At 38.8% G+C, this 16934-nt stretch overlaps 1 protein-coding gene across 1 annotated transcript; it reads right to left on the bottom strand.

Annotated features, from left to right (window-relative positions):
• Window positions 1–4796: 4796 nt before the first annotated feature.
• Window positions 4797–16614, bottom strand: il21r.2 (interleukin 21 receptor, tandem duplicate 2). The gene is made up of 9 exons (XM_088936587.1): window positions 16556–16614; window positions 13207–13295; window positions 12619–12748; window positions 11893–12062; window positions 11481–11629; window positions 11041–11236; window positions 9539–9629; window positions 8218–8302; window positions 4797–7663 (listed from the first exon to the last, which is right to left on the bottom strand). Exons 2-9 carry the CDS (start codon window positions 13280–13282, stop codon window positions 7031–7033), a joined length of 1530 nt encoding a protein of 509 aa, XP_088792713.1. The 5' UTR covers window positions 13283–13295; window positions 16556–16614; the 3' UTR covers window positions 4797–7030.
• Between the last annotated feature and the right edge of the window lie 320 nt (window positions 16615–16934).

Genomic DNA, 16934 nt, shown 5'->3' with positions numbered 1-16934 from the left:
CCATTGTTCACTGGTGGCCCAAGGCAACAAAGATACACAGTCCAAACTCAAGTCCTCGGATTCAGTTTAGAAGGGGATTGTTAGGCAAAAGCCTTACATGAAACAGCCCCATTGCCCTGTCACCATAAAATGAGTGGCCTTGATGACTGTCTATATTGCTCTCACATCATTTTTTACCATAAAAGCAAATGACATTTCTTCTGCTGGGCAAGTGGTGCTGACTTACTTGTTAAATCTTGCAATATGGGCATCAGAAAGTACCTGCACTGCAAGAAAAGAAAGGAAGCCGAAGAAAAGGTCATCCAGAAGAGATTACACAACCAAGACGGCTACCGCACAGTATATCAAAACAGATCATCTTTATCAGCACCAAGAGCGTACTTTCAAATGCGTCAATACATATCCTTTAACAGGATTTAAAAAAATATCATTTTTACTCTTGCAAAGAATCAACTTGTTCATGTCCAGTATTAAAAAAAATAATCACTGAGTGGATAATTTTTGTGAACGGGTCCTGAACATGTATGATTCAAGGTCAAATTGTATTTTATGAGACAATATTTGATTGTTTCCTAGTACCGCATAAGTACAATGCTTTCTTAGACAGAGCTGTGTTCTGTGGAGGAGAGATGAGTTGCAAACAAACTTTATTATCAGAAGTGAAAATAACTCCTGTGCACACAACGCATTGTTTTACAAGGCACTAAAAACAATCAAATAACCACAACAAAGCTCTCTGTCTTTATCACTAAGTTATTCTGAGGCTCGGTACTGTACACACGCTACGAACATCATCAAACACTCACCTGCTATGAAAGATCTCAAACAACTTTGTCATTCTGTAACAAATATGATTAAAAGTTTTGCAATGATATTAGAACTATCATTTTTTCCCCCAAAACTGGAACTTTTAACGAAAACATTTTAAATGCAATACTTAGAGGTGCAATACTTAGAATACATTTTGAGGTGGTGTTAATGTTAGTACTGCTGTTGCTCAGATTTTGGTTCCTAGGTTTGATTCTGGCTTGAAGGTCTTTCTGTGCACAGTTTGCATGTTCTCTCCACATCTTTGTTGGTTTTTGCAGAGAGCTCTGATTTCCTCCTTGTAAAGAATGGATAGATAATCCTCACGTGTATATTTATGACTGGTATGCTCTGCAGCAGGTAGTTCCATCTTGTGGCCATGAATTAACTAATAAAATAATATTTTTCCTTAACTGATTGATTGTTTGCCTGGCCAATTGATTTGCGTAATCGTTACATTTGAGTACTTATTATAGCTGCATTAAATTGACGGAGAACTAGAACATCTTACTATAGATTGTTTTTTTTTGTTTTATAGCAGTAACATGTGCTTGAATTCTGCAATATCCCACAAACAACCAAAGTATCTGTGTATTTGTAGACTGGTTTGCTTTGAGAATTTTGCAAAAACCATCCCAAGGAAGCACTGAAAAGTGGTCATGGCTTGCTATGCATCAGAGGGTGTGGCTACCTCATCATCATGGCTTGGATACAGTTTCTCTTTTAAGTGGTTTTTACTCCACAAAATGTTGTAATGCCTTTTGTTTTTGTGGACAAGTGCTTGAAGTTGCAAAGTGTTACACAAATCTCACGTTGTACTATTCTTTCACATTGGCAAGCAAACAGAGGCACAATTTTTCGTGTTCCTTAACATGCCTGTTTCAAGTTTGTTATCTGATAATGGAGTCAAGAGGAAGGACTGTCTTAGTAGAAAATGCTGAAAAGAGATAACCACTAGCATTTTGCAAGATACAGCTGGATAGTTTACAGCACTTTAAACAGATTATCAAGGGCATGATCTTTTCCCCTTTAGCTATTTGTTGATATCTGAAATGTAAAATCGTGGTAATCTAATTTCAAAAAACATTTGCTGCTCCAAAGCAGACGAAAGCACCTCAGATCATTCATAAGATCACTTTATTGGCCATATACAATTTCTTGTATTAGGAATTTGTCTTTTCATATACCCCAACTTGCTCTCCATGAGACACACAGACAAGGAGAGATGCTTGGGGTCAGAGCGCAGGGTCAGCCATTTATATGACACAGCTGTCTTAATGATGGATGTTCACAACTTAATGATACTTTCATTTCAGTAGTTCAGTTTTCTAAAACCCAAGCAGGAACTTGTCTGTGGCCCAGGAATTTGCTGAACACGATACTGCCACACATCACATGAATTTCCTTGTAAGACTCCCTTGAAAATGAAACTATCCTTTTTTAAAAACTCTTCAACACAGATGACTTTGAAGATACAGTATAGATTCAACAGAGAAAAATTAGAACCTAAGGAAAACCACAAGATAGCTTCTGCATAGCTTTCCTTTGAGCCTGGACCTAAATAAATATCTAGGCTTCACTATTCTTAAACACTTAGAAACAGCTATAGAAATTTAATTATGAGGCACTATAAATATCAAACGAGATATGACATACTTGTAGTAGATGGAAACTTAGTAGGTGCCACTGTCATTCTTGAGGGGGATGAATTAAATGGACATTCTTTCTAGATTTCTGTTCCAGTTCCAAACTCTTTTGGAATTAAGCAATGATGCCATTTAGCAATGGGACTGTTCAATGCAAAAATCTTGTCTTTCTCACAGCAACTGGGACAGAGAAACCAAGCAAAACATTTAATTTCCACAGACACATGAGGGTCCAGCAGCAAGGAGTTCTTCTATGCTGACAAACGGTTCGGGTGACGAATCTGTGCGAAAGCACATCACAGAGATTAAAGAATGGAGAACAGCCTCATATTAGGCAGGTAATCAACAGGAATTATTCAGAAGCACTACAGCCCTCCTGTTATACTGTAGGTCTAGCCCCTCCCCTCTAACAAAAAAGTGCCTTGATATTTACAGGTCCGGGTAGCAATTATAAATCATTACATCATTGACGATAAAATCAAATACCAAAAGACAAAAACAGGTTCCTTCAACCTTCAGGTACCAAAGTCCTGCTCCTTAAATATACAAAGCAAACATAATAGTTTACATATATTTCATTCTTATCTATACTGTACATCCAAATTCTGTTTTTCTGCTAGTTTGCCCTTTCTCTTCATGTGCCTAGAGGCATTGCTCCACAGAAAAGGTGAGTGACTGTCTCTGTCACAGTTCCAGGGAATTCCAGGAGGTTTTCTGTAGTACCTAACCAACCACTTCAGATCATCACACAGGCATCTTTGGTTAGTCCAAGGCAAATGGTATTTCGGGCAGACAGTATGATATGGACTGTCTTTGGCCAAGACTGGGAACATCTACAGTACCTTCATTGGTGCATTGGTGAATACATACACAAGTAGTGCTGCTCTCTGTTATAAATCATGATAGACCTTTGTATTTAGTTAAACTGTGAACCAAGTCATTAGAACCTTGAAGAATAGAAGTGGGATGTGGTTAATTCCATATGAGAGCCCTGAGCACTAACTAATTTGCCACCCCCATTTGAGTGAATGTCAAAGAGCAACAAATTACTACAGACACAGCGGCTGTTAAGCAAGAGCAAAGAGACAAAATAACGGTAACAGGCAGGATAATCTTAAACAATTTGGAGAGCACAAACAGCATTCAAGAGCAGGTCTTTTTAAAGAAAAGAAATACTAAAAAATATCAGAAAAAATACATGGGGGTCAGGTGACATTTTGGATGAAACCATCAATGGAATGGCTCTGTAAACTCTCAATTCCTCAAAAGTATCACCATTCTACAAAAAAACTACACTTCTTCATACAACAAAAAGTCAGTTCCAGCAAGGGAATAGGGTCTGATCCTACTCTCAAGCACAGAAACAGCAGGGAATGGTTGTTCAAGTTATGCTCTGGTGCATTATGCTCTCATTACACCATCTGGAGTGGTTACTCTCTAGTTACAGGAAACAGAATTGGAATTGGTCAGTGTCTCTGTGGCATTGCCCATGTCCCCAAACTGGGAATGCACCAATAATGACAATGATGTCTGAGGAAATAAAAAAATTGAAGCACAGCTTGTTTTTTGAAGCATTTCTCCGGAAGGGTTCAAAAGTGCAAAGGAAAACATAAACACAGAGATGTCCTCCATGATGAAAACAGTGCATGAGAGACAATGGCCTTTAGGGTTTGTTTTCTATATAAAAAAATATTTTCTGAGTTTTCACAATATAAACAGATATTGCTGGGATATTACCGAAATAGCTCTTCCAACTTGTGGGAAGTAGAACCTATATTTTTTAGAACCCCACTGCTTGCAAGCCCTTATAACAGCAAGAATAAAAGCAAACCACCCACAACTGTAGTTAATTACTGGAAGAGACTGTCACCCACTCATTCACCCTTTGAACAGTGAAAGTTCATTCATTTCCAATTAAGGGTAGCAAAGTCATATATGCTTACATTGACAGTTTCTAGATTTGATACTGATGGAAAAAATAAAATAAGCACATACCATTAACATAATCTTGTGAGGGATCTTCAAATAACGTTTGACATTTTAATGACAACACAGTAAGCATTGCTCATCCTGCATCCAAAGATACAGAACGATTAACATTTTAACAGCAATAACTTTCTTTAGATTTGGTACCTATTCAAGTATGATAATTTGATATTTATCATAAAGTGTGCCATGTGTACAGGGTGATATCAGAAGATTTTTGCTATCGGGCAAAATCTGTGACTTTCTTAAAGTAAATGTTAAATACTTGGAGAAGGTAATATTTTGCACCTACTGTATGCAAAAATAAAAAGCAAACTAATCAAAATAAATCGAATGAAAACTGCAAAACAAATATTCAACACATTTTTTTTATTTAAAGTCTTACCATGCAAGCAGGAGCTGTCTATAAAGTATGTCCACTTTTCTGTTCATCACCTTTCTTCTACATTTGTGACCAGAGCTTAAAAACATTTGCTTACTGAAGCTGTAACCACCTGTGGTCAAACTCCAGCCCAGGAGGACAAGAGGGGAATCTAATTTGAACAAACTATTTTCCTCAATCACGTAAGTCCTCATCCTTTCCAGGGCTTAACGAACCAGGAAATGTCATCTTGTATGTTCCCATTACATTTGACAAAACTACTTATACAGATTTAGACGTAATTATCATTATCCCAAATTTCATAAATTATATCCATTAAGTCATAAATTAATTTACATTTCAACATACTGTACCTCATACTTGGATTAATGAATAATTTAATTTTGAGGGTGTGTCAAAATGCAATGCATCAGAGGGAGAGGGGAGCAAGAAGGTGACTTAAAGACAGATCTGTGGATTTGGTTTTCTGGGGTAGAGCTTTAAGTTACACTTCTGCTGCCAGTAACTTAATAGAGAGGGACAAAAGAGGAGACAGGCTTTTGTTTTGTTTTGCTTTTCCCTCATAATAATGACCACTAGTTCTTCTGTGTCCGTTTTAGAGAGTCCCATCTATAAAAAGATCCCACCTCCTGCCCTTGGGTGTGTCACACTACTGTATATCACTGTTGATGAAAGATCTCTGTCGATATTCACAAGAAAGAAGCAAACAGTCAACAGTGTAAAATATGTATACCTGTACATACCCATATCCCACCCTAGTGCAGAAGTCCAATATTAACCCTGACTTTAGGACAAGGCTAGTGAGAAAAGGTGGATTTTTAATATGAACTTATGAGCAATGAAAAAACAGATGTACTTCAATTTAGCAGCAGTGGATAGTGTGATTACTGCTGGGAAAACAGATTTCTGTGAATGAAATAAATATTTTGTAGTATCATGTAACTACCAAAACTCTGTTAAAATAATTCTTGTTCCAAGCAGCTTTCCTGTAGAGGTCTTAAAAGCAATTCATCCGGAGAATTCCCCGGGAGCTGTGTCAAAAGCACTCGCAAACAATATAAATGAATTCACTGCAACTTTCTTAGCAGTTCTTGTGTGCAGCTACTATAAAGTATTCTAACAAAGAAAATCTATTACAATTGAGTAAACCTTGCTTAAGAAAAAAAAATTGTAGTAATGAACTAACATTTACCAGGGTGACAACATAGTGGAGAAATCAAGAATAACAAAGTCAGAGAAAAAATAAATGTTCATAAACCAAAATACAAAATACAAAGGGACATAAAGTCTAAATGATGAAGGTTACCCAGAAAACTGTTTTGGAATTAACTAGGTTAGTCTCATATGGTAAAAGCAAACTAGATTAAGATGATAATGTCCATTATTTTTTCAAATTCAACATGATTTGTGTCAGCATGTACTTCTAAGCAGCGGAATCTAGAAGACAGGAGTCCATGCTTGGTGATTTTTGCTTTGTAGCCTCAGTAGATTACTGGTGTCTATGGTGTGACTGTGAGGTAAGCGAAGTGTTGTTTCCCTTCTTGTCTCATAGAGAATACGCAGGCAAGCATGTGCCAACAACAAGCTTCCGTCTTGTCATCAGCAAATATGGACCCTGCAGCAGGAGGTATTGTTCAAGTGCAAAACATGGGGCACACATCTTGGATTTCAGAAGCGTTTCCATTTCCTAAAAGAGGACCTTTGTCAGATGAGTAGGTTCCTCTTTACATGCATTAACAAAAACATTTGTTAAGTGTTGTGAAGAGTCAGATGGTCTCAACAAAACTGTGGACTTCCATCTGGTCTGCAGATCTGCTCTTCCAGAAGCTGTATGGTTCCGTTCCCTCTCCCAAAGTGGAATGGAGCTGTACTCCTGCTCTGGGACAAAACGAAATTCCTTTTTGCTGTAAAACATATTCTATGTATACTGAGAGACAGAGGTTTTAACTGTCACATTTCCTCTCTTTCATGCCCTCATCTTTCTACAGCATAGAGGAATTTTTACCCAAAAGAGCTCACAAAAAATCTGTTACCCAGGAAAGGAAGAGTAGCTCAGTGTGGAGATTTCTTTTGTCAAAGACATTCAGGCTTGAAAAACCTAATGCAACAAAAGACATAAAAATGTAGCTAAGGGAGAAGTAAAACATATCACATCCCTTCTGTTCCCTTCTGAGTGGGAGAGGTGAAAGAGACGGTACCGCTGGAGAACTCAAAGACTGCGCTGGCACAAGCTGTCCACATCGCTCTCGCTGGGGGAATCCTGGAGATGGCAGTCGTGGTCACTGCCTTTGGACAGTTCCACCTCTTGAGGGTTTTCTGCATCAGGCTCCACGATCTTGCTGGGTTGCTTCACCACTCTGGTGGGGACCAGGCCATTGTGGGTGTCGGAGAGGGTGCAGTAGTCATCGCTGTAACACAGGCTCTCGGGCTCAGTAGACACCTCGAAGGAGAGGGTGGTGTGTGGCCAGCTACTGTCCAGACTCTGTGTGGGATCTTCACAGCCAGAATCGCACTCCATCATTCCAGAGGAATCCAGCGACAGAGAACTGAACATTTCATCAAAGCTGGCTTTCAGGAACAAGGGCGAACCTGAGCCAGGGCTGCCCAAGTCTGATAATACTTCAGCTTGGTTGTGCATGCTGTCATCATTCCACATGACCAGAGTGTTCTTATCTTTGCAGTGTGGGTTGACGTAGGTGACCTGACAAATGGTCTCTGAAGGTTCAGTCAAGAAGCAGCTTTCTTCTTTCTTTATGGGCTTGGCATCAATGAGCATGTCAATTTTTAAGACCTCCTCCATCTTGATCAGGTCCCCCTGAAGGCCTTGAGACAGGAGCCATTTCTGACCAGGAGCAAAATCAGGAAAGATGGTGTAATTAGATATTGGTATCTTTAGAGGGTAAAACTACAATGATACATTACAAAAATCCTTAAACTACATAATCCCTGCATTATAACTAATAAAACCCAATTTTTGTTTCTTATTAAATCATTCATGCAATTATTACACCAAGCCTGGCAAGGCTGGAGCCTATTGTACAAGCACAAGATGCAAGTAAAGAAAGACAGTACAAGATTTCCCTTGCCCTGGACAATACTCCAGTACATTATAGGGCCTCACAGAAAGGCATTTTTTTGAAAACACAATCAAACCTTACCAGCATATCTATGTGCAATGGGATCAAACCTGCATGAACATGAAGAGGAATGTGCAGACTTCACACAGAAGTGTGAAGATTCCTGAGTCCAGAATCAAGCCCAGTACCCAAGAAGTGTGAGGAAGTAGCTCTACCAGCCACACAACAGAAGCACTCTCACAATGTACTTATTAAATATTAAATTCACAAAAAAGATCTCTTTAATTAATTAACATTCCACAGAAAATTGTTCTCCTACCTGAAAATCTCCCTTATAGTGGCTGTACAGGGGCTGAAAGAAAGGGGCTGGAGTGGGAACACTGGTGCATGTTTTTATCCATATCCTGAAATACAGCAGAGAAGAGATCAGTTGAAGGGCTTTCACTCAAGAGCTGTAGCTCCTCAGAAAACACAATTCCAATGGCATAACAAATGTCAATTCTCAGCCGTGGCAGTATGATGGGGTGGAGCGGTAGCTCTGTGGCTAAGGATCTGTGCCTGTGCCTGGAAGGTTGCCGGTTCAAATCCCGCAGCTGGCAGAGGAATCCTACTCTGTTGGGTCCCTGAGCAAGGCCCTTAACCTGAACTGCTCCAGGGGTGCTGTACAATGGCTGACCCTGTGCTCTGACCCCAAGCTTCTCTCCTTGTCTGTGTCTCATGGAGAAAAGCTGGGGTATGTGAAAAAAGATGAATTCCTAATGCAAGAAATTGTATAGGGCTAATAAAGAAACATTATTATTATTATTATTATCTGTGACAGTGTCATCCTGTCATCCAAAACTCATACTTTCCCTACATGGACGCTACATGATAAATCTGACTATGGGGTCAGAAAGGGGCTTAGAAGTCCTGATTCTGTTCCTGTGTCGCCTATCAGCAAATACTTACAGGGGGACCGCAACGCTATTTTTGTATTATGGGGTTAGAATTGATTAAGTGCATTTCAAACCACAATAAAAGTGAAATCTACACCGTAACTTGTAAAACCTCCGATTTACATCACAAAAGAGATCAAATTTCCAGGTGTGCGCAGCACCATGTTCTGCGATTCAGAACGAGGCAACAAAACGTCAGGTGACGTGTGAGGCCCTATTATATTGCAAACAAGCAGGCTTGTGAATACATCTCTTTTAATTCAACAGAAATATCTGGAACGTTGGAACATTTCGGCAGTGAAATATATGCTGCACAACCTGTACTTATTCACTCACACATCACATTACATTAGTCATTACAGGGAGGGCAGCTTCATGTCACAATTCGTGGGAACTCTCCCTCTCACTCGTGGCGAGACCAGGGGTTTGCGACAATAAGGCTACTTACAGTACTTTCATTAAGTTCATGAATTTGTGTTTAATTCAAAATTTGTCATTTTTTTTCTATACCATCAATGAATTATTTTGTTACCGAGATTTAATCTGAGAAATTGGAACTACAAGTCCCTTTTTTAGAAGAGATTACTAGAAGTATTATTGTAAAATTGGAAAACAGACATCACGGTAAAACAAGTACAATGTGGCATTTCTGTTAATAGATTAGAATTTAATGTGATTTTTAGAATGTGACATAAATCACGTTACCTTGCAGGAAGAGTGCAGTACAAACATGATGCAATGACAGCTACTGCTGCTAAGGATAAGGCTATCTGCCAAATAACTGCTAGGTTTCCCTCTAAAAAACAAGATGTTATAAATCATATATAATGCATCAAGATGAACAAATATTACTGACCTATCTGGCATAATTTGCATCTGTAAAAATTCACTGAAACATTGACACTTATCCCCAGCGTAGAAGGCAGAATTCGAACAGTCCTTCCTAACTAACCTCTCCATTGCTACAATTGGTAATGGCATACTGCTCTAAAATCTGACCCCCAAAACAAAACTCACATTCAGCCCTTAAGGTTAAAGCCAGCTCAACACCTACTAGGGAATGACTTTATGCACAGTTCAGTGAGAGAAAATGTTGCTCATGGGATAGATGGGTTTCTGGGGATTATTTTCAGGAGGACTGAAATTCTGCATCCCCAGAGACAGAACATTCAGAGAGTCTTGATATGGATGACTTCAAATATGCCATCTCCTGGCTTGAGACAGTGTTAGGTTTCTAAGTCATTAAAAAATGTGAGCTTCAAAAATGAGTATGGTACATAACATTTCAAAGATATAGGAATTGGAATAGGTACAGTACATAGCTACATAGCCCAAACCAGAGGAAAACTAGAGTAGAAGATCACCGCCAAGGGTGGTGACATCAGTGTGAAAAGCTATTCTAAACTATGATCAGTGGCAGAAAAGTGATGAAACAACTCTGACATATCTTATATCAAACTAGCGTGTTCTACATCTTTACACATCCCTTATTTATCAAGTATCAAACTAACAGTGGAACAATTTGCAAAAATATTTTTAGTGTTTTAGGTGTGTTTAGAGTGTTTAACTTGTGTGCAGTTAAAATCTTAAAATAATCACCATTTATAATTCATTTTTTCACAAGTTTAGCAACTTTGAAAGAATGTTTTACCTAATAAGAGAAAAATCTTTAATTACCTTACTAGAAAGATTGTCTGAAAAACTAAGCCACTGTATTACTTGTATTTAGTATTTAAAGAGGACAAATATAGTTTTTAGATATCGTTCTAACATATCTTAGGAGATACTAAACTAAACGGAAAACAACCCACTTTTCAACCCTCATTTAAGGTGCTTAGTTACAGTATTTGTAAAAATGAATAAAAATGTACTTTGCAATAAACATAAGCATTCATTTCACCTGATTGGTGAACTATTTTACTGAAAGCAAAAGTTTACATTTAGTGAAACTTTACATCTTACATCTGTGAAAAAACACCACACATCTTCTAAAAGTCAACTCTAGTATACCCAGGTGCAAAGTCAGAGGAGTATTTTGAAGCACAGCAGGGAAAGGCTCAGCATGATCCAAACCACGAAAAGTGAAGTAAACACATGGGAATAGTCTAGGAAAACTGGAAAATACTGTGCCAGTGCACCATGGTAAACTTTCATAATGATCAGTCCCTTGAGAAAACACATTAAAATTGAAAATTTTAATAACCTACTTCTGACGCTGGGATAATCATCCAGACTTGAGTTTGTCCTCCATTCCACCTCTGAACTCCACTTGCTCCAGTGTCCCTTATAGTAAGAATTGTCAGGACCGGAGCGCAGTTTCGCAACGTACACTGTATCGGGTTCGAGCACTTCTTCATTAAGGTAAATGACACTGGCCACATCAGTGTGGAGAACCTTGCGCTTCTAAACAGAAAACAAAGGCATTGATTTTAATCACGTTGGTGCTGCAAAATCCTAAAACTAGCAAAAAAAATTCAGCATAGCCCCAAAATAAAGGAATATCTTATGCTATGACTCATAGGTTCAAAGAAATTCTTCATTTCTTATTCCCAATAGTCTACTGGTTAACAAGTTTCACTTTAAGGTGTATAAATATAAGGAAGTAGATAAATATATAAGTATAAGGTATAATTACACAGGAACATACCACAGATGGGTTTTCTTTCTTGTAAAACCACAATTCGTGGTGAAGAATGTTATAATCAGTGTACGCCTCGTCGTTGCTCCCAGCCCAGGTGAAAAGGTATTGCTGTGAGGCTGAGGTAACAGTCAGATCTTGTGGTGGAAAAGGCTGAACTAGGAGCAGAAAATGAACAAAACATCAGTGACTTTATATTGTATTGGAGGAGGAATGAAGAAAATAAAGCAGTAAGTCTGGAATGAGTTGAAGAGAAAAGCCTTTTGCTCCAGAGCAAAATTTTCTGCCAAGTCCAAATCCAAGTCCAAAGTAACTTTGTGTGCTTTGATGTGTTTTATTTGACAAATATTGAATTGTAGCAAAAAGCTACTATAGAATAGCAAAGAAGCACAACATTGATTACAATCAATTGATGACTTACTGTTTAGTTTTGGCTCATAACAGTCTTTGTACACCGTAGATTGTAACTGTCCAGCAATGTTGTGATGGAGTGTTACACTGTAACAGTCTAGGTCACTAAATTTTTCATCAACATCCAGGGTACACTTGTAACTGTCCATAACCTTCTTGAATGCACATGTAAACGTAGATCTGTGGCACAAAAAAACAGATGAAAAACATTTTAAACTTTAAATTACAAGATTCCACTTTTTTGAGATAGAAAACAGCTTGAATTGGTTTTATGCGTCAGTTATCTTTCTTACCCCCAAATCTGCCAACATTACCCATTATCAATAGCCTTGTCTCACTGTTTAAACTCGTTTCCCTTTGAAACCCATAAGAGGAGAGAGGTAAAAAAATCTATATACTTCTAGAGCAGGAGGCTTCGAAATCTTTCTAAGGTGATAGTCATACTCCATTTTTCAGTGGGGCACTGCCTACTCTGGATTTCCTTCCTGCCAGAGGAAATATTTGTACCTCTTATCTGAGCCTGAAAAGGCAGCTGCAGCTTCAATTGAGTGTGATCCTCAAACTACAAACTGTAAAAAAGCTTTAATATTTGCAGTTGAGTTGCTCTTTAGGTGATGAAAGGGAAAGCCTTCTTATACAGTTTAAAAACAATCTATTCTTATCGCTAAATAGTGTGTCTTTGATCAGCTGTATGGATATTTAAAACAGAAGCAAGAGAAAGTCTTATTTTTCTTACTCTTCAAGTTTTGAGAGGAACTCCACAGAATAGGTGGCATTCTCAGTGCTGGAGTGACTGGCATTGACTTCCAGTGTGCATGTCACTGTAACTTTGTAGTCATTCACACAGATGAGATTAACATCGTTACCTGGAACAAAATGGGAAACCTAGTGAATACACTGTGGCTTCATGCTCACCAGTTTTTTGTGCTGAGCTGACTGATGCCCATTGTCAGACACCACATCACCGGCAGTTTTCACCAAATTGACTTCACCATTCAATGCACAGATCCACTTTGGTTAGTGGATAAAACTTGGTCAGTCGTACAAAGGCAGGATGCTTGCACCTGCAGGCTTTGAGAATTCTCAGCGCCGCACAATGGGGAAGGGATCGAGAAAAGCATGATGCCTCCATGAGGGTATTTTGATTCTCACATGATGAGTCAAATCACTCGAAACAGGAAAAAGAAATAATGAGGAGATCAAACAAAACTTCAGCAGACGTGTCAACATGTGTGGTCAAAGTGGGGTCTGGGAATGATGTGGCACGCGAGACTCAAGAGATGACAGTAATTACGCACTCATCTTCAAAAGCACTGGGAATTACCATTCGATCCAGAGGATCCAGTCAGGAGGGTGCTGCTGTATATCGCCCAGAGAAGGAAAGTCCTTGCCCACAGCATACTGAAGGATCACCTACAGGAACATGGGTTGGTGTGTTAAAAACTGCTCTTAAAAGGACAGTTTTCTTTAAATTTGAACAATGTGCTCGTTTGTTGCCACACCGCCCTTCCAAAATAAAACCATGGTAAATAGTATATATGGTAATATCACATTTGTGCCCTGCATGGCAATTGACTACTTTACTGTAAAATGAGCCTGAGCTCACTGTTTTTACAGTTTACTGTGGAAATCTTTTGTAAGAGTACACCAGGAGGCACAAGATCTAAGAGGTTTTACCATAGGTTTGGCCGTGGTTTCCTTTGGTGTTAACATGTCTTTATTGTGCTTTTCTGTGCTGCACCATGGTAGATGTGTCCATTGAATTTTTACTATGGTATACTATAGATGAAGCACCAAAGCTGTATTTGCCTAAACACCAAAAACATATATTTGTTTTGATAAGGGAGCTGTCCTTCTCAAGTGCTGAAGAGATGCTGAAGCATGTTATCAGGGTATCTAAATTCAAAATCTTCTTTCTTTATTTCAGCTTCCGGTATCTGCATGATGCATGGCTATTGTCTGCTTTTGTTTCAAACTGCTCGACTGAAGGAGAGACTAAGAGCGATAAATATAGGTCCCTCGTTAACACATAAAAGCGACCAACATCTTTACATCTTCCATAGCCCTGTAAACAAATATTCAATAACCTAGTGAAAACTTTTCGTTTCATGCACATAAACACCAGGGACTGTGTTTGCGTGCATTGTTGTGCACCAGACATCTTCCTTTTCTTTGTTGGTACAATGGTGGTGAGTAACAGTTGTGACTGGCTAATCCAAAGGCATAGTGTAATGGGGATGCTGTTTCACGCATAGGCAGGTGTTGTGTTCAAGTCCCTAATGCAGACAGAAGTACTGTACCCCAGCTCCTCCAGTCTGCCCAGCTGTAAAAAAGGGAACCAGCATTGCTGGGGGGAATTCCCCACTATGGATTAGAATCCCATCCCAGGGATGTCAGCTGCTCTCTAGTCTGCTTAACGTTACGGAAACCAGGATGAGCTCTGGTATGGACTTTCCCTTTTACTCAAAACATTAAGCTTAAACCATGCCTGGCAATTTAACCCTCCTCCAATTCCAGCCTCTGAGCAACACAATGTGAAATGTTAGTAACCCCAACTAACTCTACAGTTCAATAATTGCAAACAATAATCAAGGACAGGAACCAATGGAAATATCTTTCCAAAGAGTTCGCTGGGAAAATTATCCAGAAAGAAAGACAGAGGCAGGCAGAATCCTAAAGACGTTTCACTCCTTGTTTCCTACCTACAGCCCACCGATGCAATTTTCACTCCATTCTTTTCAAGCATTTCTAAACGTTTTTACCATTAAAATAAAATAATTTGTGAGCATTCCTGAAACACATTTAATAGTGAAACCTGAAGGGGAATCTGGAAATCAGCTCTTCATCCACCCACACTATGCAAAGCTCTCTTATCAGGGTCTTCATCACTGATGGCTCAGATAGAGATCTGACTTCCTTGCCCAGAAATGAGCAAGGTGGTGATGAGAAGAGGCAGCTTCGTGTTGACAAAAACACCATGACAGCACAAAGAAAATGAAGAAGCAGCTTTCGGCCCTTGTAACCCTAGAGTTTGTGCCGATCTTGTGTAGCACTGGGTTCGACATTGACACCTGCACTTTAGCCCTCTTCCTTCCAATTGGCTGACAGTGACTTTATTTCTGAAGCCACTCTAGGTCTGCACAGTCAGTTGTGGTCATCAGTGGAAGTCAAGCTACTGCACTGTAATGAACATTGATGCATGGAAAGGCTTCTCTTACTTTGTTTTTTTTTTTGGCACTTATGATTTCCTTCTCAAAATGTCAGCTCTATCATCTTTACTGCTGTTATCTCTCGACTCAGACTCCATCCTGTTTTTTTAGCTCACTGTGACCTTTCACGGATGTTCTTGGCCCTAGTTATTGTATTTAGAATAATGTGATGTCTTTTCTGTGTTGTCTGCATCACTGCCCTGAAGTCGGTTCAGCAAAGTTTTCGGCATTAAAGGATACTTTCTTATCTAATGTCAGAGGGGGAACTGTCATGCTCTGTAAGAATACACACAGAGATACATCTCGCTGTTTTATGATTCGTTTTGCTTTGAATTATAGGAGCAAAGATCTCAGAAAAAGACGGACGTGTAACATCACGTTCAGACTCTGCCTTTTTAAAACCTCCAGTTTAGGGACTTTGAAGACAAACCGCGTTTAATCATCGTTGAACAAATCGTTCTTGAGTGCGTCTGTCCATAACAAGTTAGCCTGTAGGTAGAGAATCCCACTGTTCTACTGTATACTGTACAGTATGTGGCCAAGTATTAGGGTGTGTTTGACTCGAGCGCAATACATACTGTACTACACAGTATGTTTCAGCTTAAAATGCTTACAAACCACAAAAATCCCAAATTTGTGTAACAGACCAACAATTCTATTTTAAGAAGAAAAATATCGAAGCACGGTTAAATGTACTGTATCTAAACGATATTTGTGCAAAAATGTAAAAAGGTTTTATTAATTTTCTGTATTATTATTATTATAAAATATCTCATACCGATAAACTTCTGTTTTCTGTTTTTACATGATGATTGACTACTGTAATACGGTCTGTATTCTCCCACACAGTCAAGGAATGATTAATCCTGCCCATCTCTCTAAGGCTTGTTTTACCCTTTCATCTTTGTTATTTGTTCCCGGTCTCAATATAAGGAAGTTCCCCTACGCAAATTAAGAAAGTCTTAAAAGAGGGGAGGGGGAGGCAAAAACATTTTTTCTATGAAAATCGGGAAAACATCAAAAACTGAAATGTCTCGTTACTCACGTGATAGAACGGGTAAATTAGAAATAGGACTTGCGAGGGTATTCAAAACACTAAATAATTATCATTAACTTACTACTGCAATTTACTATTTTGTTTCGTATTGTTGTAAATTCTTGGTAACAAATACATCTATTCTTTTCTTATTATTATACACACATATTTCAGAAAACATTAACTCAAGCTGCAAGAATTATAATTCGATCTCAGGCGAATTTAGCGGTTCAGTGAACCTTCACAAAAATCTAGAAAAACCAACATTATAGACCTCAAGAATTCCGCTGTGTCGTGGGAAAGATAAAAGAGCATTAAAAACATTCTAAATTAACCTCCGTTACATTAAAAAAAATATATATTTTACAAGTACGTTTAAGCGTCGTTTCTGACTTTATTTTTCACTATTCAGAACTCACTATTATTACCTCGCAGCGCCTCTACCCCTGTCGCTTCTGCGTGTCCGCGGCGGCGCTCTGTGAATGGGATGGTGTAGCAGCTGTATCTTTGCGGCGGGGAGGTGCGCAGCTCGACTATTAAAGCGCAGGGGAAGGAAAGTGGGTGTTTCTGTCTCAAGCTTGATTAACTCGCCAAGCCCCCGCGACAGCAGCAGGGTTCTACAGATTGCGCCTCCTTGCCGAAATTATTGAGTTTCAGGACCTCTGTAGACGGCTATTGTACGTTCTTTGTGGTGATAGAATGGAATTCTAACATGTTGTAACAAGAAGGTAACGATCTTTCGTGACTAGTAAGTTAATTATACTTAATAACTATTTTTAGTTGATAATAATATTTCGCCTTGCATAT

This window comes from Atractosteus spatula, chromosome 18 (genome assembly GCF_055471065.1).
Source record: "Atractosteus spatula isolate fAtrSpa1 chromosome 18, fAtrSpa1.hap1, whole genome shotgun sequence".
Taxonomy (NCBI): domain Eukaryota; kingdom Metazoa; phylum Chordata; class Actinopteri; order Semionotiformes; family Lepisosteidae; genus Atractosteus; species Atractosteus spatula.
The sequence above is the reverse complement of the archived record's forward strand: the minus strand, read 5'-3'. Positions and strand labels throughout refer to the sequence as shown.